At 59.7% G+C, this 25,350-nt stretch overlaps 5 protein-coding genes across 5 annotated transcripts; all 5 read right to left on the bottom strand.

The window, feature by feature from the left end:
- Positions 1-183: 183 nt before the first annotated feature.
- Positions 184-6,555, bottom strand: JKF63_07135 (uncharacterized protein; the record flags this gene model as incomplete). Its single annotated transcript, XM_067903076.1, has 1 exon — positions 184-6,555. One exon carries the CDS (start codon positions 6,553-6,555, stop codon positions 184-186), a length of 6,372 nt encoding a protein of 2,123 aa, XP_067759514.1.
- Positions 6,556-8,327: 1,772 nt separating this feature from the next.
- On the bottom strand, positions 8,328-11,384 carry JKF63_07134 (uncharacterized protein; the record flags this gene model as incomplete). Its single annotated transcript, XM_067903075.1, has 1 exon — positions 8,328-11,384. The coding sequence occupies one exon, from the start codon at positions 11,382-11,384 to the stop codon at positions 8,328-8,330; it is 3,057 nt and encodes a 1,018-aa protein (XP_067759513.1).
- Positions 11,385-12,739: 1,355 nt separating this feature from the next.
- JKF63_07133 (uncharacterized protein) lies at positions 12,740-13,906 on the bottom strand (the record flags this gene model as incomplete). The annotated part of the gene is made up of 1 exon (XM_067903074.1): positions 12,740-13,906. One exon carries the CDS (start codon positions 13,904-13,906, stop codon positions 12,740-12,742), a length of 1,167 nt encoding a protein of 388 aa, XP_067759512.1.
- Positions 13,907-14,654: 748 nt separating this feature from the next.
- JKF63_07132 (uncharacterized protein) lies at positions 14,655-19,091 on the bottom strand (the record flags this gene model as incomplete). The annotated part of the gene is made up of 1 exon (XM_067903073.1): positions 14,655-19,091. One exon carries the CDS (start codon positions 19,089-19,091, stop codon positions 14,655-14,657), a length of 4,437 nt encoding a protein of 1,478 aa, XP_067759511.1.
- A 754-nt stretch (positions 19,092-19,845) lies between these two features.
- Positions 19,846-24,366, bottom strand: JKF63_07131 (uncharacterized protein; the record flags this gene model as incomplete). The annotated part of the gene is made up of 1 exon (XM_067903072.1): positions 19,846-24,366. The coding sequence occupies one exon, from the start codon at positions 24,364-24,366 to the stop codon at positions 19,846-19,848; it is 4,521 nt and encodes a 1,506-aa protein (XP_067759510.1).
- Positions 24,367-25,350: the final 984 nt, after the last annotated feature.

Genomic DNA, 25,350 nt, shown 5'->3' with positions numbered 1-25,350 from the left:
TTTCAGCCTCAGCGAGGTCGGATCCCCTCCTCCCTCGCGTGACAGCGCAGCGCGCTCGACAAAGCAGCAAAAAAAAAGGAGAGAGGGAGGAGGGAAGGGTGTGTGTGTGTGTGTGTGTGTGCGCGCGCGCTTCACGACAACCGAGTTGACAGGCGCTAGACCCGCTAATCGTTGTCATCGCCATCACCTTCCCAGTTGACAGTTGCCGCCAACAGCACGGTGCTTGCCAGCCCACTCACCACCGACACCAAGCCGACCCGCATTGCCTTCGCACCGCTCAGCTACGGAAGAGAAAACCCCGCCTAAAGTCCAAGAAGATGGACGAGCTTGCCCAAACATGCGGAACCGTCGATCTGCGTCGTGAATGGCAGCGTCAACGTACTGTGCCCGGTAGTCTTCCTCCGTCGCCGTCAAAAGAATCAAGCGCGCCTGACGCGCGAGTCGTATCGCCTCGTCGAGGCGCTGCAACAAGGCCAAGCGACGCCGATTGAGAAAGTGGGTGCGGAAGTATGCCTCAGCGGTGCCGTTGAAGAAAAGATACGTGACTGCGAGATAGGTGGCGTTGTACTGCTTGAGGCACTCTGGTGGTCGTGGCGGTGACGGCAACGATGCAGAGCCCCTATTAGGCGCGGTGGTGGTGGTGGTGGTGGTGGTGAACTCAAATGACTCGGTCAACGCCGGATCCACGAGCAGCGCCGCCTCGGGATCGATTGAGATCATCTGAAAGAACGAGTTCATCGACCCCGGGTCTGGCTGTTTCAGAAGCTCGTGCAGTGCCATCTGCAACATGGACGTGCGCTCGTGCAGTCGCTGATGTGGAAGAGACGCGTGACTCCCCTCCGCCAATCTGGCGTCAGAGACGTTGACGCTCATTGCAGCGTGCTTCCTCATGAGAAACGGGTGGGGAAAGAACGGCAAGCCCGCGCCCAAGTCGTCGTCGACCCCCCTCCCTACCCCCATGTGGCCGTCTCCGTAGTCGCTTGTCAACGCCTTGGGCGTGTAAGCGGCGTCGGTGATCGACACGGAACGCCCTGGAACGCTTGACGATGATGCCGGTGGCTGCGAATGGGATGAGGTGCTGTAATGCACATCGTATGGCTGGTGCAGCAACTCGACTACAGAAATGAGATCGTGCGGAAGCGGTATGGGCTTGAGCGTCTCACCAGCGCTCGAGAGAGTAGCCGACGCGGAGGCCGCGGTTCTGGTGTGGCTAGCGCGGAGAGCCTTCAAGGACTGCCGCTGGTGATCCCCTGCAGATCGCCAGACCCGCAACGCTGTGCTGCTGCGAAGTGCTAGAAGGAGTGGCTTGCCATCGACCGTGTGACCGTACGGGACGGTAGAGGCCCCGTCATCATCCAGCGCCTTGTATGAGGCGCTGCTCTTGTAGCCCACATCTACGGCTTGCCCTACCGAGTGATGTGCCATCGTTGTGGGCGCCATCCACCCATTCGTCAGCGCCGGTTGTCGTGTGCCGTTGACGTAGACAGCATCAGCACCATAAGTGAGCAGCTGCATGTAGCGGTTGCTGGTGAATTCGCAACGTCCATACCGGTGCGCCTCGCTCACGATTTTGTCCAGAAGGACGCGACGCAGCGCCTCCACCCTCTGCCGCAGCGGCTGGACGACTTCCTCCTCGACAACGTGCGCTGGCGTGCGCAAAAAAAAGTTTAGCGTCAGCGGGGCGCTCTCGATAAACCGGACTGGGTCAAGACGGAAGGAAATGTCGTGCTCAAAAAAAAAGTCCTCCGACTCATCACGGGGGCGGTCACTGCTGTTGAGAGGGCGCTGGTGGAATTGGTGGAATCGATTGCGCAGCCGACGGCCATCGACAGTGCTCCAGGGCTCGCCGCGGTCGCTGGGCCTGCTGGTCGCGTGATGAGGGTGTTTTTGCGGGGAGGACGGAGCCGTCTCGCGGGGGTGATGCCGCAACCCAACCTCCGTTGAGCCAATTGGGTCATCGCTACCACCAGCCCCATCGACCTCCTCCCTGCTGTTCACGGGAGCGGCCTCCTCGGACACCCCAGCGTGGGACTCCAGCCACTGCCGGCGCCGCAGGCGGTAGGCATCTTCGCGATGCGCACGGATCTCCAGCTCGCCTGGGGTTGACGCTCGCTTTGACTCCTCCACAAGCAGCTCCACAATCGAGGTCGGCGACGACGGGCCGTTGATCAGAAAGTCGTACTGCAGATGCTCTACTGCGATGCGGCTGAACGGGTTGTCAAGCAAACCCACGACGCGGTACGTCGACCACATCGGAGAATTCGGGGTGGACGCCGATGGCGGTGTGGGGGCGGCGTCCCTGAGGTCGCTGTGACCTCTTCTATGAGAACCACAGCAGGAACGTGTGGGGCTGTTTTGGCACTGCCCCCCGCTCTCCGACGCCGTCCATGCACCCTTCAACTCCCCACCAGCCGTGCCAGCACCACCACCACCACCACCGTTTCCCATGACAGGGGCATCACTAGCGAGCTTCGGCAGTTCAGCCCCGGCCCCCTCTCCGCTGGACGTGTTCGCAAGAGGTATACAGCCCCACCGGCACTGCATCCGACGCGCGTGCTCGTGCGGCGACAGCTGCCCTCGCGACTCGGGAAAGCGTACATGCACGAGGCGCAACAGCGTCTGCGGAAAGAAGTAGGGATAACTGCCCTGTTTGCGCGGGAAGAGCAGCACAGGCGGACTTTGACGCAACAGGTATTGACGGCGCGCAGTCGTGTCTTGTCGCCGCCATCTGTCGGAGACAGGAGAAGCCGCGGCCCTTGTTCCAGCAAGACCCCGCGTGCCCACAGCGCCCTTCCCGACAGCACAGCCACAATCGCTTGATGACTTGACCTCCCGTATGGAGGCTGTGTCGGTCGTGTAGGTCGACGAGGACGTCTCCGCTGTGGATTCTTCGGTGCCTCCTCCCCACGCGCCGCGTACGGTGGACGAGCTGCCCTCTTCTGTTGGGCTCTTATACATGCACTGCTCGCACTGTACGCCTAGCGCATGTGCGCCACACACATCACCCGCATCATCACCCTCCAAGTTTGCCGTCTCACACTTGAGATCCTCGAGCACCTCGTCGTGCTCCTCCCCTGGGTCCTCGCCCGCTTCGTCGTCCTCAGCCGCCCGGGAGGCAGCGGGGCTGGACGTCGCCAAGGCCCTCAAAGTGTCTGGGGCTAGGGCGTCAGCGCTGTTGGGAGTGGGCGATGGTGAAGAAGGTGGCGGAGAAGCTGGCACGGGCTGCTGCTGCTGCTGCGACATAGACAGAGGAGTCGTTTCCCCAGCCGATGGGGGCGTGAGGGCGGCGGTGGGCAACCCTTTCCGGCGCCTCACACGCGTCCTCTCTGTGATATGCGGCGCCGATGCAGAGCTGAGCGCCACTGATGAGCGACCGCCGCGAAGGCGTTTGAAGGAGGAGCAGCTCGCGTTGTCATCCAAGGGGCTCTGCACTAGCCCGTCATCGCCGCCATCCTCATCACCAATGGCCCCCTCCTCGTCCCGTGTCCCCTCCTCGGCGTCAGCGCCTCCTGCGGTGGACGCAGTAGAGTGACTCAAGTGGCCCGTTGCTTGACAGCGCAGATCGCGGAGGTGGCCAGACGCGAACTCGCCCATGCGCTGCGCCGAAACGTTGGCGTGCAGCCGATACTTCATTATCTGACCCCAACTGAACACTTTTTCCACTAAACGCTGCCTCCACTGCCGCACACAATCAAGGGAGTCTTGCAGTGTGTCCAACAAGTCACTGGTGAGGTTGAGCAGGTGAGGGTCACTGTGGTCAAGGATGCAGCGAGCTAGAAAAGAAATGCGGTTCCTCTCGTTGAAGCCTGCACCCTCTGCACTCGGGGGAGTGCTGGGCGACGAAGGCAGCCCAGCGTCAAGGGCGACGCCGGCCGCTTTGACGGTGATGGGGTTCCTGTGCCCTGCCTCCGCCTGATTCACCGCAGCTGCCCTGTCGGCCCTCGGCCCTGCCACCACTTCACTCTGCAGCATCGCATATTTGTGGGCGTGTGACCCAGGAGTGTGTGGCCGTTGCTGTCGCTGGAGAACGTGCTGTTCTGTCCAGTACTGAAGAAAATCATCGCAGCCTTGGCCACGCTGCATACCCACGTCGCGAACCACACGCTCAGTGGCCTCCGCCGTGCTGACGGTGTCCCCCCCTTGTTGAGCAGACCAGGAGATGGACTCAAACGCTTCACGAATGTCGTCGAGCACGCCCCCTTCGGCAGAGAGCGCACTGAGGAAGGCATTACAGCGTTGCAGAAACCTCGAGGCATCATTAGCTGTACGGGACGCCGACGCAGGGTCAGACGAGGTCTCGGTTGCGCCGGGTGTTGACGAGCCAAGTGATGAAGATGAGCCAGCAGATGATACCGTCGCATCGACCAGCGCCCGCATCCTCCCTTGCTTCTCCGCGTCTCCGACCCCACCGCAGCCTCCGACACCGCTGCTCGTTGTTGGCGCCTCTGCGCTCTCCACTGCCCTGGTCGCATCCGTCTCGTCATAGTGGTCCTCGACGCCGCCGTCGCTTGATTCGAAATCGCCGCTCTGCCTATGCGCATGGAAGCCTTGTCTACCCAGGCCACGCAACAGCGCCTCTGTTATGTTCCACCAAGGGTGGTACCCATCAACGATGGCGATGCGAACTCGGTTGTCGCGCATGCGCTTGATGTCCCCCGGACGTAGCAGGCCCTCCTCCAGCGAGGGTAGCACAAGATTACGGCAAAAGTGAGGCGGCCTTCGGTTGCAGTGGACATCAGTTCCACAGCTGTTGTTGCGGCGGCTGCTGCGGCTGTCGTTACCGCTACCTCTCCTGTCTTGGGTGGAATCACTCGGGGAAGCGTGACTAGAGAAAATACGGCCAACGTCGTCGTCGTCGTCGTTGTCGTTGTCGTCGTCGTCTCGGATGTACGTGATTGGGTCCAGCGCGCCAGACCGAAGAAGCAAGCAGGTGGCCTTCACCATCAACCCCATCCACTGCACGTAGTTGTACGTGTTGAATAAGTCCGGGGCGTAAAACAAAAGCAAAGATGTTTCGTCGTCCTGTTCGTGCTCGAGGTGCTTGAGGGCCGCCTCGACAGAGTACATGGGCACATACCCAAGGTACTGCACCCAGTCCAGAGAGGTGGCGCGGAACCTCAGAGGAGCAGCCCACTCGCCTGGCGTGGTTCCTTCCTTGAGCAACGGCACGTTGGACGACACGTTAAGGGGATTATCATCGCGAGTACCTTCACGGCCGCCAGAGTAGCAACTGCTGTTGGTGACGCCATCTCGTGCGGCCGCAGCGGCGGTCATGGCGGAGAAGCACATCTGCTTTGCCCGCCTCTCCTCCTCGTGCGCTACCTCAAGCTGATGCACAAGCTCACGCAGCGTCGGGTAACTGCAGCGGTTCTCCTGCCGCTGGGCTTGCGCGTTGCGCACAAGGTTCTGCGTGACGCTGGCGTGCGGTGGAACCTCTCGATTCACGACGGTTGATGCACCCCAGGTGGTGGAGCCGGGAATAGAGGAGCCGCTCTGCCGTGCTTCAAAAGAGGGCGCAGAACTCGGGCCGGTGATGAGTTTACTACGCGAGAACCACGACGACGACGACGACAATAAAGACGGGGAGCGGGTGTGGCCGTCCCCGAGCTGGGCGTCCTTGCAATAGACGCATCCGTGAATCACCTGCGGCTCGGGCTCGCCGTACACCGCCTCCTCCACGTGCTCAACCGCCCCCTTGGCGTCTTTATCGTACTCGTCTCCGGCCGGGTATGGGCACACACCTTCAGCCCTGTTCGAGTCGTCATCGGCAACTGCTTGCACTTTGCTGGCATACTTATGTCGAGACCCCTCCTCAGCCGACAACGTCACCGCATCTGTCGTGTCTCTGCTGCGACCATTGCCCACGTAACTGTGAGACTTATCATCATGGTAGTCACCGATGTGCCCCCGATGAAGGGGAGGAGGAGGAGGAGGAGGAGGAGCACTGCTGTGCGTGCGGTCGAGTCCGACAACGCTGCGACCCCTGTCTCGTTCCGCGAGTATGCCCCGTTCAGCCCCCTCCTGGTCGACGACCTGCGTGGCGGATGTAAAGTCTGGTGACCCCGTGTTGTCGAGGGAAGATCTCAAGCGGGTATCGAGCTGGGTAACACCATCGCCCTCCATCTGCCGCGGACGCCTCCAGCGATCGAGATGAAGTCCACGCCAAACATTGCGCCAGCGTGAGTGCTGGTCTCTCGTGTCGTGCGTTGTGCTGGCGGAGCTAGCAGAATCGATGTCCTTTGCGACACCACCGTCCCTTCGTGGATGAACTGAGGCGACATACTCGGCTCCGCCACCTGCTCTCCACTGTCCGTCGTCTGCCATGCTGGGATTAGGCACAGAGCCCTCGACTTGTGAAGGCGCTGGTGATAGCGACTCATCAAACGCGCGTGCAAAATACAGACCACCCACAGTCTGGGTTGATGTCGCTCTGCAGCGAAGATCGCCGCCGAGGTGATCAACACCGCAGTTGTTGCGAGTTGTTTTACTTGCCAGGCCCTCGTGCAGCCCAATCGAGGTGGCCAATACCAACACGACACAAGAAAGATAGAGCATTGTCCATCGACGAGAACAGCGTCTCCCTGCGGGACTGCACGACACCCGTGGTCGGCCTACCGTCGTCTCTCCAGTTGAAGAAGGTGATATCAATTTTGAAGAGGAGGAAGAGGAGGTGGGCGCAGTGGCGTGCCCGAGCGGATCTGCAAAACTGCAGAGAAAAACTCCCGCGACGCCGCCAACGCCAAGGACAGGTGAAGAATGCGGAGAAAACACACAGGGGCACAACGTACGCGGTCCACGACTTGGCCGTCGAGTGAGTGGCGGTATTTTTTTTCGCTCGTTCTTCTTCGGGCCTGGATGTTCACGAATATATATATATATATACATGCATATATATATATATATATATCTGTTAAATCCAGGAAGGTGAAAGTAAGGTGGGACACATGTAGGAGAGATGGTGTGAAGGGGGGAGGGGGGAAGGGGGGGGGGAGATACGATGGTTCATACCACGACGGACAGGTCAACAAGTCGCCGTCACCCACCACTCACAACGGCAGCAGAGAACACGGGGAAGAGGAGCGCGTGGCGCTGCACCACAACACAACCGAAAAAAAAAAGATAATGAAGGAAAAAGCACAAGCAGAACGCCGCTCGATTTAGCGGCAGCAGAGCGAGAGACGCGCTGCGCAGCAGAAGGGGAGAGTCGTGTGGCAGCGTGAGGTGCAAAGAAGTCGTGCGTGTACGCAGATAAATGAAGAGGTAAGTACTGTACAGAAACAGCACAGGTGGCAAGGAGGGTTGGTACGGGGGAGGGAGAGAGAGAGAGAGAGAGAGGGAGGGAGAGGGGAGTGATGGATGAGTGGGTGGGTGCTTGTAACTGTGTGCCGGGTAACACCTGTAGTCGTTAGTATACCGCGCTAAAAGGCGTGCCCCGAGTCCTTTCACACAAGCACAAACACAAGCGCGCACTCTCTTTTTTTTTTTCAAGGGAGGGAAGGGAGAGACATCGCTAATAACCCGTGGTTGATAGGCGCGCACTACTTTTGAGCGTTTTTTTTAGCCCCCCTTCAACAAAAAAAAAACTGCATACGGTGTGCTTTCCTCGAATGATGTCTGCATGAGATGCACGCATCACATGACGGATGAGTAGGCGAGTGTGACGCATACAAGATACTCCTCTACTTCGTTTTGTGTTTAGGTAAGGAGAAGGGGCGGGGCGGGGCGGGGAGGGGCGGCGTGTAGAATATTCAACGCACAGGAATCTCCACTACACGATATTTTTTTTTCAGCCTTTTGAGGAGATGTAGAAGAAAAAAAAAGGAGCACCCCCCCCCCCCCCCGAAAGAAAAAAAAAGAGAGACAAACCTCCCAAACAGTTATCCCTCCCACCCTACACACACGCACACACACACAGAGAGAGGGGATATACATATACCTATATATATATATATATGTGTGTGTGTGTGTATATGCATATATCCATGAAGGAATAAACCACAGGTACGCGTATGCATATTTTCTTCTACACATCAAAACACACAAAAGAAATCCAACGCCCATCCTACGATTGATGGGCGCACTGTGTGTGGGTGTGGGGGGTGGAGGTGGGTGGGTGAGTGGGGGGGAGGCCTCGCCTCTTCTCTCCCCCTGCGCCGCCGCCGCCGCCGTCGAAGCGCGCCCCTTCTCGGGTGAATTGAGAAAGAGAGCGAATACGAACATGGCCTGTGAGGGCATCCCCTCACATGACCGCGCTACTAAAGGTCTCACGCTGACAACGCTGCGAGTGCCCCCTCCCCCTCCCCCTCCCCCCCCCCTCCCTCGCCCTATCAGGAAGCAAGCAAGATCTCGCCGTACTTGCCGCTGATGCGCCACGAAAGTCCGAGCTCCTGGTCCAGCTTCGCCTTCAGCTCGCCAGGCACACCGACACAGCACTCGCTCTTTATCGTTCGAATTGAGCACACTGGAACGGCATGCGTCGGCCAGTATGCCGACACCACCTCGGCGAACGTCGGGGAATCCATCAGTGCAGCTAATGGTGTGTCCTGTGTCAGCTCTGCCACGATAGCCTGCTCCTCTACGGTGTAGCTCTCTGGAGCCTTGTGAAGGTCCGGCTTCTCCTCCTTCGCCAACGAGGTCAAGAAGTCTGAGCGGTCCCAGTAGCGGTCACCAATCAGGCGGCGGTAGTTCAAGTCTCCCTTGAAGAGCACCAGGCCACTGCGGGCCTTGAGGCGCGCCTTGTTCATGCGGTAAAGCCCGGCCGCCGAGGAGGCAGGGCAGGCGGTGGCGGCCAGTGCCTCCGCCACGCCCGACCCCGTCGCCGTCGTGGTGGTGGTGGCGACGCCGTCAGCGGGGGCTGGAGCAGAGACCTGTTGAGTGAAAAAAAAGCGGTTAACCACACGCGGCGGCAAGTCGCGATACTCGCACGGCTGCGTCCACACTGTGTCCGCGTCGAGAGTGAAGGTGCCAGACGCAAAGCGGTCCCGCACTTCCACAATGAACGGCTCCAGGACAGCTTTCAGCATCGCCCGCTTCGTTGCATCCGGCTCGAAGGCCTCATTCGTGTAGGCCTCCTCCAACATGGCGAGGGTCAAGTCGAAGTCGCGCGGCGTCACGTCGGAGACGTAGTACGGCATCGGCTTGACGTGATAGACAACACGGGCGTTGCCGGCACCCGCAGGAGCGCCGAGCTTGGCAGCTTGGCTTACGTACCACAAGCCGAAGCAGAGGTCAGATATGCATTCCACGCCCACGTTGTCCATTACCACGTCTACCTGGCGAGAGCCGTTGCCAGCGTCGTCGGGGTCGAGCAGCCTCTGCAGGTGAGCCTCTACCTTAGCCACCTCGTTGCCAACCAGATTCGAATCCTGCGCCAGGGATGCCGCTCTCTCTGCCTCCCGCAGCGCCGCCACCCCGCCGCTGTGCGGCTCGCCATCGCCGCCTGCAGCCTTTCCATGCGAACTGGCCAGCTGATCGAGGGTAAACATGGAGAGATCGATGCCGTTACCCCAGAGCATCCACCGCAGCAAAACACCACCGTAGTCGCGGTCAGCGCCCCACGGCTGGCACGCCAGCATTGGCACGACGCGCACTTTCAAAAAGCTCATCAAGACGTCACGCTTCTCACGCGAAAATATGTCACGGTACTCAAAGAAGAACGTCTCTGCTGCTGGGATGGCGCAGCCGCTCGGCTGTTGCAGCATCTCCGCGTATGGCACCTGTTTAGTAGGGCCATCACATCCGGGCCGCACACGTCGCACCACGACACCGTCGGCGACCATGGCGGGCCGACACACCAGCGACGCCACGTCCCGTGTGCTTTGCATTGCGACCACCGGCGGGCTGATAACTCCCGGCGTCGACGTTACGTAGCACTCCGCTGATAACAGTGGATTGTGGAGAGCGTGCGGTGTAATAACGTTGAAGGTAAGTGCCTTCCCCGCAGCTGCCGCCCCATCCTCCCCCGCTGTCGCCTTCGATTCCCCGTCTGCGGAGTCCCGCATCATCAAGTACTGCCAAAGAAGATGGTAGAAGTAGATCTCCCCGTGCAGCCAGGGCACCTGGCCCCAGCGAGGTGCGATCTGATGCACCCCTCCTTGGGTTGAAGCCGGGCTCACTCGTCGTGAAATATCATGGGTGTTGACGTTGTCGTACTCAGAGACGTACGCGTAGTTGCGCAGCCACGCCGGCACGCACGTCTGACCGGGCAGCGGTGGCACGACACCGTTTGCCTCCGCGTTACGCACAAGCTCAATCGCGCGCTGGCGGCCCTTCTCGGATATTGCAGCTGCGTTGCTGCCCTCCTCCAGAGTGCGCCTGAGTACAGCCGGGATGCGCTTGGCCATTGTGACGGAGCGAAATTCCTTTTCAGCCGCATCACGAAACCGCACGAGAGTCGGGAGTCGGGCACCGGGGTGCCGCCCCAAGGCGAGCTGGAAGAGCTCTCGCAGCTCCGCGGCGTCCTTCCAGAGGCCAATGTGGCAGCATCCGCCGACGTCGCTGCTCTTACCTGAGGCCCAGGGCAGCTCACCGGCCAGGATGTGGTGGATGGGGTAATCACGCCGTGCAAACATGTAGTCGCGCGGCCGCAGGACATTGAGCACTGGGCAGTAGTCGTTTGCACCATCACCAACAAAGATGACGGTGGGGTCAATGAGCGACGTGGTCTGCAGTAAGCGCTCCATGATCAGCGACTTGCACATGTTCGGCTTGCCGGCCGCGAGGCAGCACTGGCACTGGTGGCCATGCGGCTCGTACCAGCACACGCGTGACTTGCGCGTCATGCCCGGGTTGTGCATCGCACCGCGCTCCGCCTCATCGTTTGTGTTGCGGGTTCCTGCTGGTTGGTTAGGCCCATAGCAGACGTCTAGCCCGGCATCCTGAGACGCGCCAGGCGCTGTCAGGTCGTAGTAGGGGTTGCTGTGGATCTGCGATATGTGACTCTTCACACCCGGGAGGCGGGCGTCGAGTGCTGCATCGATGAACAACTGATTTGAATCACTGGCAATGTTGATCTCAATGAATGCCGGCATGTTGGCTTGAACCGCCGCCGCTGCCGCTGCCGGTGTATCATTGGGCGAAGCACACCCACGCACCGCGAGGGCATGCTGTGCCTGAGAATCGATGAGATATTTGAAGACCTCAGGCATCTTCGGATCGATCGTGACACTGTCCTGCGCCGCCCTTGTCAGCTCATCCTTGGAGAAGGGTGCGAGGAGAGTGTCCATCAACTTTGTCCATTGCATCCGATCCTTTCCGCTAATCATGCGCGTCTGCATCTCGCCGCGGCCTAGCGCCGCGGGAATGACCACATCGGTGTTGCAATCGACAACGGTGTGGTCGAAGTCGAACACGACGAGGAACGATTGGCGACCGATGGCCTCCATTGGTGATATCGAGTAGATGTGGCTCTGCGTTACGTTCAGTGAAGTGCTGAGCATGGGAAAGAAGGTAAGGAGATGGCAAAGAGGAAGACGAGGTAAGAGAAGGATGGTGAAGAGGGAGTGGGACTGTACACGTGCGAATGGTGGGGAGGGGGGGAGAGGGGGAGGGGGAGGGGGAGAGGGGGAGGGGGAGGGGGAGAGGGGGAGGGGGCTGGCTCTGTAGGTGTGTATGAGTCACTGCAAGAGAAAGGTGGCAGTGTTCCCTCTCCCCCAGCTTGTTGCGGTTGTTCGCTGCGATAGCGCCCAGCTGCGCATCCGCATGTACATATATATATATATATATATATGTATACGTTCAGCTCTTCTATGGGTGGACGCCTCCCAGCGAGCTCGAGTATGTGTCCCCGGACACGTGAACATATAAAATATCGACAATGAGAAGAACGAAATGAGCTCGTCGAACGGGAGAACCGCGAAGGAAGAAAGGAGGGCTGTGGAGAGCAGCGAGCATAACAGAAATACACGGAGGCAACACCCCCCCCCCTTTGTTGTTACCGTCAGTCTTCTAGGTGATGTGTCTCTGTACGTGTGCGCGTGTGCCTGTGCGTGTGTGTGCGTGCGTGAGTGTGTGTGTGTGTGAGGGAGAAAGAGGGGAGGAGAGGCAAGATAAGGGGGGAGATGTGGAAAAAGATAAACTGGGGAAGCGGAAGAGACCAGACGAAGGCCGGGTCAACGCGCGGCGTGGGTGTTTTGGCCTCTCCCGTCTTCTCATTAGACGACTTTGTTGTCTCGCGTTTTGCCCCTCCCCTCCCCCCTCCCCCCTCCTCTCCTCCCCTTCTGCGCCTCTTCTCTGCCATACAAAATCAGGGGGCACTCGCACACCGCACTGGACCTCCCCGCCACCCGCCTTCCCCAGCACGCACACACACACACACATATATATATATATATATTCACACATGTGCTCTATGTACTCGGACATGTATATATACAAACGGCATGTCAGCCATGCGAGATACTCAGCCCGTGCATGTACCTCCTTAGAGGCAAACACCGTTGTATCATTGGGCCCCACACACCGTCCTCGTCCTCTTGGGCTTCTCCTCAGCGTACAGTCACCCACACTCACCGGGGGAGGGAGGGGGGAGGGGGGGGGCATTAGAAACAAAGCTTCGCTATACCATCCCATCCGATATGATGAGGCCGCCCCACATTCCCTTTGTGTTTTTGGTGGTTCAAGTGGATACTCCTCTCTTGGTCCCCCCCCTGCCCTCCTCCTGTTTCTCGATCCGCGTCGATTGGAGGTTGCACGGCAACCAGCGGGGGGGGTAGTCATGCAGAGAGAGTGCACAAAATGTTTACAGTTGCCCGTAGCGCCAGAAGACCGCATCAGCGGCCTCCTGGAGCTCCTTTTCCGCGTTTGACCGGCGGTTCAGTGTGAGGAGCGGACGGATCAGCCCATCCTCCAGCCCGTACACCCACCCATGAATCTCGACCTCGTCCTGGGGCTTGTTGTGCGACAGGCGACCCTCGCGCTTCGCGGCGGTATCCTCGATGTTCTGCCGTGACCACACACTCTGGACCAGGTGCGTCTCCACAACATGCTCCAATTGTGCCAGAACATTGAGCTCGCACAGGGCGTCGAGGTGGTTGCGGCTGGGGAGATCGGCCAGCATGCGCCGCCAGTGGCGCTTCTTCACAGCCGACACGTGCAAAATCCAGTGATCGGCAAGACCGACTCGGTCCTCGTGCAGGGCCGCCGTCACACCACCACACTTGTAATGCCCCGAGATGATAACGTGCTCCACCTTGAGGCAGTCGATCGCGTACTGGATCACAGCGAGCGCGTTGAGGTCGCTGTTGCACACGATGTTCGCGATGTTACGGTGCACAAAGATGTCTCCAGGGTAGAGACCCACAATTTCGTTTGCAGGAACGCGGCTGTCGCTGCAGCCGATCCACAGGTACTGTGGTTGCTGTTGCTTCGCGAGCTGGCCAAAGTAGTCCGGGTTCAGCAGCGCGATCTCACCGGCCCAGTGCTTATTGTAGTCGAGTAGTGGCTGGATTCCACTGCCACGCGGCGGCTGCTCGCGCTGCAGCGACTGTACAAGGCGGCCGCCAACCAAGCTGACAACCTCCTCCTTCCCCACAGCCTCCGCCGGTGTGGGGCTCGGGAAGTTGTGCCTACCCAGGAGCTCTGGCGTAGTGGTGAAGGACATGGACGGCACGGCAAGTGTCGGCTTCGTTGGATGCGGACAGCCGCAGCTGCAGAGCGACATGGGTGCGCTGCCGGGGGACGTCACCGAGGGATTGCTGCTCGGTGACATCGCCTTGGTGGCTTGAAGCGCACGATGGTTTTGACGGCGAAGCAAGTGCAGTGGATGTATTGCCTTGGAGCATGGGCGACGAGATACAGCCACCACCGCCGCCGTCGCGGATGAGAGCGTCAAGCCCAGACCAGACGCTGCGCCAGAAGTGCGACGCAGCATGGGAGACGAGCGCAATCCAAAAGGCTTAGCGAGCATTTGTGTGTGTGTGGGTGTGTGGGTGTGTGTATATCGGGTTGGCATGCATGCCTTTTAAAAAGGCTGCCGCTGTGTCGAGTGCACATCAAGAGGAAATGTGCAAGTCATATAAAACGTGTCCGAACGTGAAGGAGAAAAAGAAAAAAGAATATCACGCCATGGCCAGCGAGGCAAGAGCAAGCGCGTGCTTGAGTAAAGGTCTGCACATGCATATGCAAAGTATACGTGTGTTTCACGTAAATATATATATATATATATAGATTTGTGTGTGTGCGTATATATGACCGCTCAGACCAGTCCTGCTGCTAAACTGTGGAGCTGAAGAGATCGTTGAGGCTGAGGAAGAAGAAAAGCATAGTGCCTGTGCTGCCGTGCAACAAGGACAATACTGGAGCGGGGGGGAACAATGGCCTCGTTGGCCGGCACGCAGCTGTCGTCGAAGCGGATCCACGGACAGTAAGACCACTGGCGCCTCTCCAAATCGATTAAGCGTTGTGAGGGAGGAGGGGAAGCGCCGCGTATCCAAAAAGCATGGAAGGAGGAAAAAAAAAAAGAGGGAGAGAATAGAGAGCCTCTCTGTGGGGAATCGGTTATCTGTGGAAAGGCGTGAAGGCCGCGCCGAGGCACCACTACTCTCCCTCCCCCTCCCTCTTCCTCTCCACCCTGTTTCACATCTCCAGATGAAATCCTGAGGGCAGTGCGCCGCATCACGAAGCGACGCAAACAGTGTCCTCTGTACGCCCGGCCCTCATCGACGCGGAGCAGCCGCACAGTCGCCTCCCGCCACTTTTGCGCCACGGTAATGCTCTGTTTTTTGATACACGAGCCCGCCTCCGGCTGTTGTGTAGGGACGCGCCCACCGCAGCCGGCATGTGTGGCAGAGGAATGCCTGCCCCATAAATCTCCGCTGGACCGGTGCAATGCATTCCTGATGGAAGAGCGAAAAACACGAAGCGCACTCCAACACGGCATCCTCCTCTCGCAGTGGCGGCAAACGCGGGCGGAAGTGCAGAAGGGCGTACAACGCAGCTTGCTGAGCACGAAGCTGCTCAAGAGGCACAGACACAGATGACCTCGACAACGCAGCCTCCTGCTGCTGTGGCTGCTCCTCCTGTTGCACAGATGACGCGTCCACATCGGAAACACTCGTAGGCACTTTGCTTGCCACTCGGGTCTGGGCATTCGTCACCGACGACGGTGGTGGTGGTGGTGGCGCGGCAGCGGCTGCTGCAGCTACGATAGCCGCCTTTTGGCGCTGTCGTGTCAGCGGCGAGACTAGCAACGGGATGGACGGCAAACTGCTTTTGCCGAGTGGTGTCGCAGAGCCTCTCTCCGAAACAACGGCACAGTGAAGGTTGGCATCCGCGTTGGTGGAAGTCGAATCACTGGAGATCGGTGGTGGCGGCAGCGGGCCTGAAAAACGGTTGGGCGTCACTTGTAAGGCATCCACCACCTGCGGCGAGGAAGGCGGCATCTGTGTAGCACACGAACCCGCGTGCGCCTGTGGGGCATACACATCACCAGCGTCGGGTGCTGAGTCCTCGAGCAACGAGAGAGACGGCGCTCTCATCCGCGGACTGGGATATGACGCCGGCGATGATGTCGCTGGCGGCGCAGAAACGTTTACAGCGACAGCCGCACCTCCGTCTACAATTCGGGGGGGAGGGGGAGGAAAGGGCGGTGGTGTGATGGAGCTGGGGCGCACGCTATTACCAAATAGCAGCCGCGCATAACGCTCCCACTCGCCCCCACGGCCAAGCACCAGCTTCCGCACAATGTCTAAGAGGCTGTAACGAGAGAATCGGCGACGCAGCGTAGCGGCCTGCTGCGGTGTGGGGACGGCAGACGGCAAAAACAGCGATGACGCCCACTCTCGGTAAACGTGTGGAGAGGTCGAAGCGGACGGCGGGGCCGCGTTCACCCAGCCGCATCGGCATAGCAGCCGGCCCCACTCCTCGGCGTCATCCACGGCGTGTCGACTGCCCTGGAGGGCGACGCCAAAACACGAGCCTTTCTGGGCACGAAAGTGGTGACCGTCCTCGCACTCGTCACCGCCGTCGTCGTCATCAGAAACAGGAAAGACGCGGGATGGTCTGCCCTGATGCGATTCACTCACTCGGCGGCTCTGGCGATGTCGACCCGTGCTTAATGACCCCTTCTCCTTTGCAGACCGCGTGGCGTCGCTGTCCCCAGAAGGAAACGTGGGCTGATCATTGCAGTCCGTCTCCCCCTGATGCCCGACTCGAAAACGCTTCGGGCGGCCGATTGTCGATGACGCGGTCCCAAGCGGATGCGAGGCGGCAGACTCGGTTGGGTGCGATGAGAGGAAGACACAGAAGTCCGTTGTAGCCGCGACGCGCTGCGTTAGCGCCATCCAGAGATCCTCCACTGCGGCTGTGGATGTCGTCGTCGCCTCTGTGTGGTCACTAACTGCGTCACGCGCATCGGTGGCGGCGCCACCACCCGCCCGCAGACCCGCATCAACATCCACGGAGTCAACGCCGACAGCTGCGTCGCCTGTGCTGTCATGCATGGCCGCAGTGGCGGTAGCCGCGCGGGAAACCGGTGCGGAGGTGTGGCTCTGCATAATGTGCGCTCCCCAGCGCTCCTGCAACTTGGCTATCCGGCACGGCGCCCCTTCAGAGCCACACAGCAATGGCGTCGCATATCGGCGGCCACGGCCGTCGCATACAAGATGATCAGTCAGAGCAGCCGCAATCCCTGCCCCATCGCTATCGGTGCTGCTGTTCTCCAGCACAGCGCGCACCTGTTCACGCAGTGCCGCGCGATCCTCACGCAGCGTTGACCACCACAACACCGTCTGGTGCTCCTTGACCAAGTCGTCGCAAACAGGGCAACAGACGGTGCCGCTCACACTTCCAAGATCGGACCGGGAAGTGGCAGTCACGCCAGCGCTCATCGCGCGAGCCTCGCGCACCACCGCTACGCAGTAGGCAACGATAGCCCGCACTGCTGGGGTAGGGCGTACTCGGGGCCAGATGCAACCACTATGATTTCTGCCGCCGCTGGCAGACGGCGCGTGACTCAGACCCGCTGTATTATCGTCGTCGGTACCAGCGAGGCCGTCAGCATAGACGAGCAGCCAGGCACTGCAGATGAGTAGCCTAGTCCACAGGAAGCCATCTGTGACGAGGCTCGGTGGAGGGGGGAGCAACAGCTGCGGCGATGACGTGCGCACGCGCGCCGGGCTGAACATGGGGCCGGCAGCATCACACACAGAAAAAACGTGCGCGAGGGGAGAAGCAGGTGAAAATAACGTGGCATCACAGTGGCTCTCAGTGCAATCTCGTGGCGCTGCCGCAGTTGTCGATAAGACGGTGGCAGTACCGGGGCGCGCCACGCCCGAGACGTCTCCCACGCGTGCCATCGTTTCAAGCGTAAGTGCCTCACCACCACCACCACCACCACCAGAAAGCGCGACAGTCGCGCTCGCTGAAGGGAAGTCGGTGGAGCTCGATCCGGCCGGAGGTGGAATAGCCCGGAACAACAGCGGACACCGAACCAGCGCCTGGAGACGACCCCAATGCAGCGCATCAGACACGTGCGTGACGGAGGCGCCGAGGGCAACGAAACTCAACCCGCTGTCCGATGATAACATGGCGGGCGAGGCAGCCGTAGAAAAGAGGGAATACGTGCCCTTTGTCGAGGCAGCCGCGCAGCCGTCGTTCTGCTGACGCTGCATGGCGGCCTCGGTATTAGCAGGCTCGTCTGAGGCTGGGTCTTCTGCCGATAGCGCCAACGCGTACAGACGCGCTAGCACGGCGGTGGTATCAGCCGACTGCTCATCTTGAGGACAAGTATCTTTTCTGGTGCCCCTATTGCGACTCTTGCCCTTTCCCACGCCGATGTCTCCGTCGCCGGGGCTCGAGTCTCGACTCCGCGAGCTGCTCCCGCTGCTGAGGCCGCTTGGCCACCCACCGGCCTCCGCATGCTCCTCTGCGGCATGGAAACTGCCTGGCCCGCGTGTACTCGAAGGGAATGAGGGATTTGTGCGCGTGGTGTCTGCTATCTGCTGACCAGAACAGCCACCCAACCCGTCGGTGAAGAGCATCGAGGCCGCAGATGAGGAAGACGGCAGCAGCGAAGCACCTGAACGTGAAGGATGGCTGCGCAAGGGGCGATTCGGGCCACACGGCACAGCATTATGAGCAGCAGCGCCACGGGCCGTCATTGCTTGCAGAGCGGTCCGACGCTCTCGCCCCGCAAAATCTCCATCAACTATTCTTTGTGTATTGGAAGCAGTGGCAGCCCTCTCCGCGGCTGTGAAGTTGCCTAGAAAGGACAATGACGATGCAACGACACGGTTCCTCTTCTCAAGAACCGGTGCGCCAACTGCTGTGGTGGTGGCGGTGGCGGTCTTTGCCGATGCCGCCACAGAGGCGCTTGCATCCGGTACCTGAACATGCACCTCGAAGATGTCGCTGCGCCGCACTCTCTCCGCTGGAGACATCGTCTTGAAGAAAAAACATGCAGCGACAGCCTCCGCTTGCCGGGCTGATAGTCCAACAGTGGTGGTGGTGGTAGAACAGGAATCGGATGTAAGAGGGGCGGGAGCGAGCAACTCGGTCTCTCTACAAGCCAGCGACGACGATGGCGCCCCGTCGGTGGTGCTGCCGCTCGAAAACCCTCTGGATGATGCAGGGGTCATGTTGGTCAAATGGCGACTCCGCTCACAGAACTTCTCCACATCTCTCACCACCACGGGCGGGACGGCAACAGGGGCAACAAAGATAAAACTCGGCTTTCGCGGGCGTAGCAACCGCGCTCGTCGCACGAGGGACCCCCATAAATGTGGTTCCAGCGTCATCACGGCGGCACAGACGCAGTACGCCGCCTCCTCGGCCGTACTCGCCGTCCCAGCGCCTCTGCCGCCGCTGCTCGTGCCAACGGAGACAATGTTAATGGCGCTGCCGCCCGGGCGGCGACATAACCGGTAGAGCGTCATGGCGTGCCGCACCACCGCATCGCAGGCACGTTGGAGATCGTCAAGGCCAGTCACCGCAGGGACCCCGGTGGATGACGCTGAAGGGTAGACATTAGCCGCACCTGCTGCCCCGTTTCTGCGTGAAATTTTGTTTGCGTCCGTGGCGCCATTTCCGGTGGTTACGAGAATGATCTGACTAGCGATGGCCACACAAGACTTGCGCACGTACTGCTCCTGCATGTGTGTGTGTGTATGTGTGTATTTTTTGGGGGGAGCTCAACAATGATGAAGACCCCTCATCCCATCAGTGACACCGTTTTAGAGGCGGGAAGTAAACACGGACTCTACAACCCGCAAACGGCTTTTCTATCTATCTAGTTATCGATGCGTGCCCCTCACCCCCACAAGCAACAGCTGTTTCAATTATGCACCGGCGTCTCGTGGCTACAAGGGAGGGGGGAGGGGGGGAGGGGGGGGGTAGTAAGAAGGGGAGGGAGGGGGTTCGATCACGAATGCGACTGTGAGTAGGGAGAGTTGACCCTTGTTCGTTTGGTTGGTGGACCTTTACAGGAGCGGCGGAGTACAGGCAACCGTAGTGAAGAGAGAGAGGGAGGGAAAAAAAAGAAAGGAAGCCAGGAAGAAGAGAGAAAGGATTGTCTCAATGGGCGGTGCTGACGCTTCATGTTGGCTAGGGATTTGATAGAACTCTGAACCCTCCTCCCCTCCTCCTCGATGAGTCTCTCGCCCTGAACAGTGTCTCGCATCTGATTTGCACGAGAGTAGGAGGCGCATGCCGATGCCCCTTCTGGAGGCAGATCAATCACAGAAACCTCCCAGCCTCTCTTTGAGCACGTAATATGCATGTGCGCACGTACATACACACACACACGTACACACACACAGACGTGCAGTAGACATGTGCACCCGAAAAAAAGAAAAACAAAGTGCACACCCACCTAAAAAGAGAGAAGACACACACATATACACACATCCTTCAAGCAGCTGCATTGGCACGCAGTCTTCGCATCAGCTCCACCGCCGTTGTGGAGCTCCTACGCGAGTCAGTGACGTGCGAAAAGGATGCTGACGAAGATGTCAGCAGCGAGGAGGCGTCGCTGAACCGCTGCAGTGATCCACCACCACCACCGGCGGCACATCTACCAGAGCCCCCACCGCTGATGCGATTGCTAGAGCGGTGGGGGCCTCGCGCACTCGCACTCTGAGAGAATATTCCTGCAGAAGCACCAAAAGCAGGCGCCGCCGCCCTCACTGTAGAGACTGTGGCATAAGACGACGAGGTGTCGCGCTGCGGTGGTGGTGGACTGCGCTGGTACACGTCCACAACTGTGCCGCTGCCACGTGCCGATCTTGCGCGCGCTGAAGAGGCGGACGAATGAAATACGTTTGAGGCACGGCCACTACTTTGGATGCCTCCCTTGGTGACTGCGACCGTCGCGTCGCCGATAGCTTTCTTCTGCGCCGGCGGCGAGAGTGAGAATGTCGGTTCCGGTGGCGCACAACCACTCCGCGTTGTTGTGATAGGGAGTTGCATGGATGGCGGCGTGTGCTGTCCGGTGGCACCTTCCCGTGCTGCTGAGAATTCGATATTTGCATAGGCGAGGCCCCCACCTTCTTCCGCAACAGCCGTCGATGATTCAGGGGTCTGGCAGATGTTCGGAGACAACGTCGGCGGCGGGGTGTGATACGAATGTGTAGAGGACAACAGCACCCGAGGACGCTCAGAGGTGACAATGTCAAGGAATTCGCGAGCCACGCCAGCAGAACTGCTCCAGTCATCGCCGTGGCGGCCCCCGTGGCGGCTGCCAGTGCTGGACATGGGAACACTCTCCCTCCGATACATCCCTGCAGAGCCGTCGCCATGGGACGATGGCGCCATCATGCGTGGTGGTGTCACCTCCAAGGACGCGGGAAGTGAGGAGGAGTGTTGCTGCGGTGCAACGCGCAGCGCCAGGGACGGGGTCTCCGGAGACCGCGTGTGCACAGACGCCGCTACGTCAGGATTGCGACTGGGGGCCGCCACTGCTGCGCTTACCGTACGTCTACGCGGTGTTGGTGTTTGATGGGCTCTCAACTCCATCTGCATCTCCTCGAGTGCGGTCAGCTGTTGATGCGCCCACAAGGAAGTGTTGCCATTCTTCTGTTGGTGATGGTTCTCTGTGCGTGGTGTGAGGCTACCCAAGGCTGTGGGGTGTACGCCACCGCTTTTATTGGCGGTGCTACCACGAGAACTTGATCGACGTCGCCGTTGCGGCGCCTGTACGGGGGAGCGCTCCCTCCCGCTATGGGGCAAGGTTGCCGCAGCCGCGCCAATTGGACCACCAACAGTGGCAAGGCTGTACGGTTTGATGGAGGAACGATAGCCATCGGCTGAGTGCGATGATGGAGAGTGGAAGGAGGATGGGATGGCCTTGGTCGACACCATTCCTGCAGCAGCAGAAGCGATGCCCGACCCGGTGCCAGAGCGGCGGGCCGACGGCGGCGTGCGCAGCAGGAACAGCGCACTGTACTTGCTGTGACTACGGCCATCGCCACCCTTGATGCCTGCGCCAAGGAAAGCGGCTGTACCACTGGCTGCGCCATCCACATACCCCATGTTGGGCAACGGAGGAGGGCGCAGGGGGGTCTGCATATCATGAGACGGAGAAACATGCAGCGATGGAGAAAACAGTTGGCGCTCCTGACGTTGCGGTCGTTGTGGTGGTGGCGAGCCACGCGCCACCTCCTGTGAAAGCATCTCAGCCGCCAAGAAGGGGAATGGCGCGGACGGCGATGCCGTCGATGCCGTCAACGCCCACGTCGGGCGCTCTTTCAATCCTGCAGCCGGAGCAGGGTGCTTTGCTGTCGGATCTGTACACGTCTGGCGCACCTCACTGGTGCCACAGCCATCACTCTCGGTCGCATCCAGGTCCACCTCCACCACAGTAACGCGCGATTTGCTGCCGGGGGGATGATTGGCTGCTGCCATCGCTGTAACTGTGGTCGCCTGGCCGCCCCCAGGGGCGTTGTCGGCATCCATATGGAGGGGTGTAGACAACACCGGCCATGGCCCCGCCGCCGCCTTCGACGAGGTGACCACGTTAGAGTGCAGCGTGTCATCTGCGGTGGTGTGACGCGCTAGCGGAAACGCGCTGAACAAAACATCATCGTCAGCAACACCTGCAGAAACACGGGGTGTGGCGATAGCGGAGGCTTGAGGCAACGAGCCACTACTATGGTTGGCGCTTGCCGGCACAGCCCGGGCTGAGGCAGGCACTCCCGAATGAAGTGTGGCCGCGACGTCTGCCCGCCGGTGCTCCTGTTGGAGCAGAGTTTGAGTGAGCAAGCGGTCCAGCGAATCCTCGCGCAACACCTGCGACGCTGGTCGCTGCTCTGCTCCCGCGCTGTGCGTGCCGCGTGTGCTTCTGTTGGGCGCCGCCGAAGCTGCCGGGTCAACTACTGCCGCTGCCCCCGCTGCATCCGATGATAACGTTGATGGAAGAGTTGCCGAGATTGGCCCCTCTTCAGCCGAGGGCAACTGTGGCAGCGTGAGCGCGTCCAAGTGCTCATGTGTGAGTGCGTAAAGCTCCAGCATAACGTTCAACTTCGCCTCTCGCTCCGCAAGCCGCGCCTCGCGGTCCGCCAGGTGTGCCTCACGGCTTTGACGCTCCGCCGTCTCGCCATCTCGTACCTGCGTTACCATTGGAGGAAGGGGTGACAAGGATGCGACATCGGCGCTTCGTAGACGCTGCTGCGCAAGGAAAGAGAAGCGGTCGCACGCCTCCTCAGCTAGGCGGTGGTAGTACCACGATTCGGTGCGCAGACGCAACGCCTGGAGTTGTAGAAGCTGAAGAGCGGTGGGGGCCTGTGGAGATGCAGCGGGTCCCGCGCTCGTCCCAGCGCAACCGCTCAAGCGTCGAACTAGAAACGCTAGCTCTGAGCTTAGCTCTGCAGTCGTCAGGTCCGCAGGTCCACGGTGACGCTGACGCCAGCGCGCTCGCAGCTCCACCAAGAGGCTCATCAAACAACCCACGCTCGCCAGGTCCGCTGCCTGGTGCTGCGCCTGCTGCGCCGGTGTCGACTGTTTTGATTCCTGCGCGGCAGAGAAGCCCGAGACGTTTTGTTGGTGGACATGCGTACCGCCATTACGCTGGTGCTGCTGTTGCAGCAACTCGAGCGATGGGTGAAGAACAAAAAAAATGTGATGGCACGGGGTAGTAGCAGTAACAGTCGCTTGGGGCAGCAACACGCTTGGCACAGCAGTCGCAAAGAAACGCCGGAAGACGGCATCCGCCTCCCTGTGCATTGGCACACGGTCATCGCGAATGCTGTCGCCGGAACCGGTGTTGCCATCTTCCCTCCTCGAAATCCCTTTGCCGGCCGCGGTGGCAGCCGCGGCGGCAACATCAGCCCACGTCTGCTCGAGCTGTCGCGGCAGCGTTGGCGAGCAGGCGATACACAGCACATCGGCTGCCGTGAGTTGACCAAAAAAGTGAAGGCCTGCACTGTGCACAAGCGCAAGGCTGGAAAGGAGAGAGACCAGCAAACTCCACAAGAATTCCTCTGGCCAATCCAACAACGACGCGCCCTGCGGCACAGTCGCCGAGGCCTCCGGTGATGACCCTTCACTGTCTAAACCGAGCAGAGCAAAAGCCCGTCGCAGCTGTTGTGCAAGGGAGTATGAAGACGTTGACGACGACGTTGTCGACGGCAGCGGTGGCGGCGGCGTGAGCGAGGCTGCAACTTGCCGACGACTGCCGCCGTCAGGATTGGCAGAGGCCATGTAAGCAGCGACTGTTGTCATAGTAAACGCGTCCCGGTACGTAACCCGCCACCGCCCCTGCGCCGCAAAGGTGTCTGGTGTGCATCGACACAGCGACCATTGAAGCTCAAAGGAGGGCACCGATGAGCCACCGACGTCAAAGCGGGTAGCATCCATAGTTGCCGCAGTCTGAGGGCTCCCATCGGCGCCGGTATCGGGGGCGCCTCCACCACCGCGACTCAATGAAACTCCGTGTAGGGGGGTCATGCCATACAATGCCGCCAGAACCGCTGTTGGGGGAAACGGAGAGGTCGCCACCCAGCACGACTCCACATCAGGCACCGGTACGGTCAATCCGGTGGATGCGGATAATGTGTTGCTGCTAGTCCTCCCTGCCGGTCTCACGCGTCCCTTGTCGACCCCACTCAACGACGCGAGCCCCTCACTGGGGGAACGCGAGGACGTCTGGCAGACTGAAGGTACGGACATCGACACAGAACCACAAGCACTGCTGCCCATGGCGAGGACACAACTTAGGATGCTGCGCTGGAACTGGGCGTACTTGGAGATGAGCGCCTTTAGCTTTGAGACAGAAGCCGCCTGGTCGTCACCCCCTGCGGGGCCCTCGCTACACGGACAAAGGGCAACAGCTTCGCAGACCACGTAGTGGTCAACAGAAGATGTAAGCTCATCATCGCGCGTGGCTGATGTGCCTCGATTACCGTGGATGCGCACAACACGTCTACATGAGTCCATCGTGAAATCCGTTCCGATGGATAACGACTGCCCTCTTCACTGTGCGTGTGTGTGTATGTGTGTGAGAGGGAGGGGGAGGGGAGGGGAGGGCTTGGGATTGTGTGTGTGTGTGTGTGTGTGTGTGGTTTTTCGTACGTAATGTATTCGTCACAGGGGTGAGGAGAAGTGCTCTGACACCCCATCGAAACACCAACTGCCTCCTGTAGTCCCCCTCCCCCTGTCCCGCCCAATCACAGGAAAAACACTGACTTGAGCTGCACACACACACAAAAAAAAAACGCAAGCAAGGGTGTAGAGAGAGAGCAATTACGAAACAGACAAAGCCGCCTCCTAGAAGAGAGAAGTGTATATGTATATATATATATATATATATATATGTATGCTTGTGTGTGTGTGTGTATGTATAAACGGCTTGCCACGATGCAAGGCTCTCCACCGTGTGACAGACCTTGCTCTTGCTCCCTTTCTAGGGGGCAAGTCCACACAGCAACAGCAAGAGAAATTATGCATAGCACATGAGTGGGGATGAGGTATGAAGGACAGGGAGGAGGGAGAAAAAAAAAGAGAGACGCATATGTAGCATGCATGCAACCCCACATGGAGGAGAGGAGGAGTCGCAAGCGTTTCACTCCATTGCTCCACACTCTGGAACTAAAACTATCGCCACGCCACGCCACGCCACCCCCATCTCTATCACACCACCCACTACATCTGTTGCCGTGCACATTTTTCATTTTAGAAAAATCTGTGCGTAGTAACAGTGTGAAACAAGAGCACTTCCCTCCCTCCTTTTCCTCAGCCCACGGTGTGAGGTGGGATGCACATCAGTGGAGAAGACGTGGAGAAAAAAGGGGTATCTTTACAGACACATGACGGAGTGGAAATGAGGACGATGGCTATTGGCGCTTGGGAGGGTGGGGGAAGCTCAGCTGCCTCTCAGCTCGCGGCGGATCAAAGCGCTTTGATTATCTCGCGCTTTACAGA

The sequence above is a fragment of the Porcisia hertigi genome, chromosome 6 (assembly GCF_017918235.1).
Source record: "Porcisia hertigi strain C119 chromosome 6, whole genome shotgun sequence".
Classification (NCBI taxonomy): Eukaryota; Euglenozoa; class Kinetoplastea; order Trypanosomatida; family Trypanosomatidae; genus Porcisia; species Porcisia hertigi.
This window is presented reverse-complemented; position numbering and strand designations above follow the sequence as displayed.